The following is a 4,736-nucleotide window of genomic DNA, read 5'->3' on the forward strand; positions in this document are numbered from 1 at the left end:
GAGCCCAGCCGAGCCCAGCCCGCTGCCCTGAGCCAGCAGCACGCCTCGCCCGCTGCCGCTACCAAATCAACCCCTTCTCTGCGGCCTGGATTTGAGCGTCACGCGCTTCTAAGCGGTTTTTAAGGACTTTGAAACGTCGAAGCGCGTTCTGCATACCTCGGGAGCGTAACAGAGAAGCAGCTTAACCGCGTATTGGGAAACAGGCTGTACGGGTGGTTTTCTGTAGGTTGACGTGGACACGGTGTCTCTTTGGCGGTGGTGGTCCGATTGTTTCAAGTACTTGGACAATACCCTGTAGGGAAGGGAACTTGCTACTGTTGCCCACGAAGTGTAGTTTCTCCAGCCTGTTTGCAAACTCTAGACTCAGCAGATGTGTTTTTATAACAGTAATGTACTGTACAGTGTCACACACTAAACATCCCTGGATGTTTTGTATCTTGATACGTTACAGGACAAGTTTTGGATAACCAGAGTCGGGCTCCTTGGCGTTTGTCATCTATAACAGATTTCTTCTGGTCGATAGCAGATTTCGTGGTTCTGTTGTAAGTAGAAGTTAATTCTTTTGATGAGCTCTATTTCACATTTGCCGTAGGTAGAAGCTACTCAGTGCTGTCAGTAAAACAGCAATAAAACCGGTAGATTTACTCTTTAGCACTCCATATCTACTGTCCCCAAAACCATATATGAATGTTTTACTATGACTGCGTGGCTTTGGTTATTAAGCACTATAATATATTTAATAAAAACAAAAGTGTATGAAAAGCGATGCAAACTTACTGGCAGTTCAAATGAGTTTTCTTACATTTCTTCCATTTTAATACTGGAAAAAGGAAACATATACTTCTGTTAAACAGCTAGTTTCTAATAGCTGATCAAATAATTAAGATACTATTTGGAGAATTTCTACTGGTGACAATAGATTCTGGCTATGTAAAAATAATCACACAGAAGTAATCACAAATTTATGGCCCCAGATCAAAGCCAGTTAAGAAACAAAAAGTTCTTTTGATGTATTCAACAGTCCTTCATTATTTCAGTTACAGGTTTATATTTATGCATTTCTTGCACTTTAGTTACCAGAAGAATAGATTTTACAGTTTGAGCCTTACAGTAATTTCGAATTACTTCAGATTTGGTCTTCATACGTAGGAGAAAAAATGTCAAGATTTGTTAAACAACAATAATCTTGAGAAGATACACTGTTCATTCCTGAACACTACTTACAGTTTTTCAGGCCATTTCTTATCTTGCAATCCAAAAATTCAGAAACTATATCTAGCAATCAGTTCACCTAACTCCTGTTTTATTTTTCAGTTTCCAGAGCATTATTCAACCAGATTTGAGAAGAAGAGGCTACACATCTTCCTCCTATTCAGGATACAATGATGGAAGAGGGTATTTTTTCATATTCACGCTAGTTCTGATTTTTTCTTCTATCTTAGCAAAATGACATAATGTGTTCAGATTACAGTTGTGATTTGCTTTGAATCAGATCACGTAAGAAGACTAAAACATTGTTTATCTGTGGTATTTTGTCTAAAACTCGTTGATGACAATACATAGCTTTGGATAGCTGTAATAACAGTATAGTCTGACGCTCACTGAAACAATTTTTCAGACCTGCCTAATAGGCAATACGCATCTTTGTTGAAATTCTTCTTTTGTTAGACTTGCTTGTACTCAGCATTTGATTTACATTAAATCAGTCATTTCATGTATTAGATTACCTACAGATAAAGCAGAACACTTTGTTATAGGGATGTAATTTCTATAAACACTATAGTTACTGTGTTCTTTTGTTCTTAATGGTTTGCCTAACTTTTTTTGTAGGACTGTGTAAAAGCCTCAGTTAGCTGTAGCTTTCTCTTGTGAGACAGGAGAAATTAGAACCCTTTGTGTAGGGGAATTTTCAAGAAAGTGGGGTTGGGTTGTTTTTTTTTTTTTAAAAAGCTTTCACATGAAACCCAAACAACTTTTCCAGAGGTTCTAACTTTCTAATTGCTATCATTCAGAGACAGTGTTACTATATTTCTAGTTTAACAATTTAATGCCGATTGCATGTTGTTTTCCTTGCCTTCCTTTCCTTTTCAGGCCTCCAGCACATCCTCGCCGAAGGATGGGTCGAATAAATCACTGGGGTGGAGGCCCCAGTCCACCACCAATGGCTGGAGGTGGATGAGGAAGGTAATTCCAAATCTGCTGTATCCTGCTTTGAACTTTTTTTTTTTTTAAACAACAATGATAATTGAAGGTTAAGGTAGAATGGACTGTTTTGTCCTCCTTTTGCAAACCTTACCAAAACAGGAGGAGGATCAAAGTGGTTAGATACTTTCAGTAAAGGGGGGAAAAAAGGGAGGGGGAGTGTTAAAAGGTTTTGGCTCAGAAATGGTGAGCTTCTACTTTTAACTGCATAGAGGTGGATATACAGAGTGTAGCAAAGATTTTTGAACGCAGCTGATAAAAAACTATTTAGAACTTTTCATCTTTTTTGGCTGCTAACTTCTGTCCAGATCAGTAGTGACTGAAACTTTGTTTGCATTTCTAATAGTTATCATGTGACACGTGACTTTTTTTGTTTAAAGTACATAATTTTACTTCTTTTCTGTCGGTAAGTAATACAGATGTTAAAAGTCTATTAGTAAAAAACCTTTTTTTCCTGTTACAGTGATATAGCTATGCAAATCTTGAATTCTAATACAGCATAAATATCAGAATTGCTTAAAAAGGGGGGCAGAAACCATTAAAAAAGCCCTGGTCTTTAAAATTCTTACAGCTGCTTGAACTTTAATTCTGTTTTATTGATTAGTTTGGCTGGTGGGAGTTTCATCTAACACTGAATGTATATAGAGTATGGTTTAATTTACTTTAAGATTTAAGTAAACAATCCTTTTTCCTTTTCATGAATCACTCCCCATCGTTACCATAACAAAAGTTACAAGAAAAAAGAACACATGCAGTTGGTTAATACCTGTAAATCTTGTAGGAAAAAGTTCATATTCCAAAAAGCACCTACACTAGTATTTCGGTTCCCTAGAAAAAAGGATAAGCTTCTTCCCATTTTTTTTTTTCATTTGGCTGTTTTTTTCTTTTCGACTAGACATGAGGCCAGCAAAGGCTGTGGGGAGGGCTTTTGGGTAATAACAGCAACGGGTAATCTGCTCGGGAATAGAAGTTTGCGAGTCCCATTTAGCTAAATTAAAAACAATTTTATTTTAAAATTGTTACTTGCATAATTTTATCTTGCAAAGAAAGGCTTTGTCATCTTTAAGTGTACTGTAATTACTTTATCTTTTAGGTAAACACCTGCTGAAGAGGCAGGCAAAAGAGCATACACATCTGCAAGATGAAAGGGAAGAATAGTTTAGTGGTGGACCAAATGAGTTTGAATGCTGTGAATGTGTATGTCTAACTGGAAACTGTTCTGTGATACAAGCAGATTAATGAAGTTGTACTGGGAACTCCTTCTTCAAGGATCTGGTGTAACTGAACCGCAGTTTTATTAAATACATGTTTATTGTCTAAAGTCTTTGTATAGTTTCTGAACATTTTAATGTAGTTGCAAAGTAATAAGTAAATTATATTTGGCTTGTCACAAAGCTGACTTTCTCATCATTTTAGGAAAAAAAAAAATCTGTCTGAAGTACAGTAAGCCCTTTTCTGTTCAAATGAGGAAGAATAAATTTATATTTAATACAGAATGTCCCTCAAGTCAAACTTAAAGCAGTGCTTCCTAATAGGCTTGGTATTTACTCTTATTTTTGTCAGTACTAACATTCTGTACCTTGCTGTATTTTTATGATGGTAATGATACTCTAAAACCTCTTTTAAAATGCAACTTACAAATTTCTTTATTTTACAATCCTTGCGTTTTACAAACTCGCTTCCTTAAGGCCCATAATGGGTTTTATAACATGCCTGTTTTATAAGCACATCTTGAAACAACTTCCTTCTCCATTATAAACTTACTCAAATGTATAAATCTATTTGCTGTACAAATTTTGGTAAGACTTTTTTCCAATAAAATTAGGCTTTGTTTTTATTACAGGAAGAGAAGGTAGTGAACTCAAACACAGAGTGCTAACACAGAAGAGTTTTCTTTCAAACAGTAACTACCTTTTAACTAATTTACCCCATTTCAGGATGGGGGTTTCTTACTGTTGTTCTTGGGTTTGGTTTGGGGTTTGGTTTTTTTGTTCAGTTGGAGAGGGCTGCATCTGAGAAAAGATTAGCTGCCAAGAATCCAGATTGAATTATCTTTTACAAGGTGCCACTGCAAATTTTTTACTTAAACCTCTCTAATAGTCTCTTCAGCACGAAATTATAACATCCAACAATATCCCTTGGTTAACATAGGCATCTACTAATTAGCTGGCTTTTGCCAGCTAGTTAGGGTGAAACCACCCCCTCCGGTGGTTCCTGCTCTTGCTACACATACGCAACACAGAAAAAAGTTACTGTCTTCTAAACTTGCCGCGTAACAGCAGCCTTTGGTCTAACACACGTACCTTCCTCAGCTCCACTCAAACCTCGCATCTGTGGAGCTTCCCGCCCACAGATCAGGTGTGTACAGGTAGGTGGGTCATCGTTAAGTTCTTCAGAGGTGTATCACACGTGTATCAGCTGTACTATGATTTTTTTATAGACAGTATTTTTTTAAGTTGTTCGGAGGACTGCATTACCCTTCCTCCAGGCCGCCCCCCTCCCTCCCCGCCAGTAACAGCCCAGCTGACCAGGTT

At 37.2% G+C, this 4,736-nt stretch overlaps 1 protein-coding gene across 1 annotated transcript; it reads left to right on the forward strand.

The window, feature by feature from the left end:
• Window positions 1-441: 441 nt before the first annotated feature.
• SELENOK (selenoprotein K) lies at window positions 442-2,179 on the forward strand (the record flags this gene model as incomplete). Its single annotated transcript, XM_019473436.1, has 3 exons — window positions 442-542; window positions 1,315-1,395; window positions 2,092-2,179. Coding segments are annotated over 3 exons (270 nt in total), but the record flags the coding sequence as incomplete, so codon positions are not given.
• Between the last annotated feature and the right edge of the window lie 2,557 nt (window positions 2,180-4,736).

Source organism: Aptenodytes forsteri, unplaced genomic scaffold (assembly GCF_000699145.1).
Source record: "Aptenodytes forsteri isolate BGI_AS27 unplaced genomic scaffold, ASM69914v1 Scaffold53, whole genome shotgun sequence".
NCBI classification, from domain to species: domain Eukaryota; kingdom Metazoa; phylum Chordata; class Aves; order Sphenisciformes; family Spheniscidae; genus Aptenodytes; species Aptenodytes forsteri.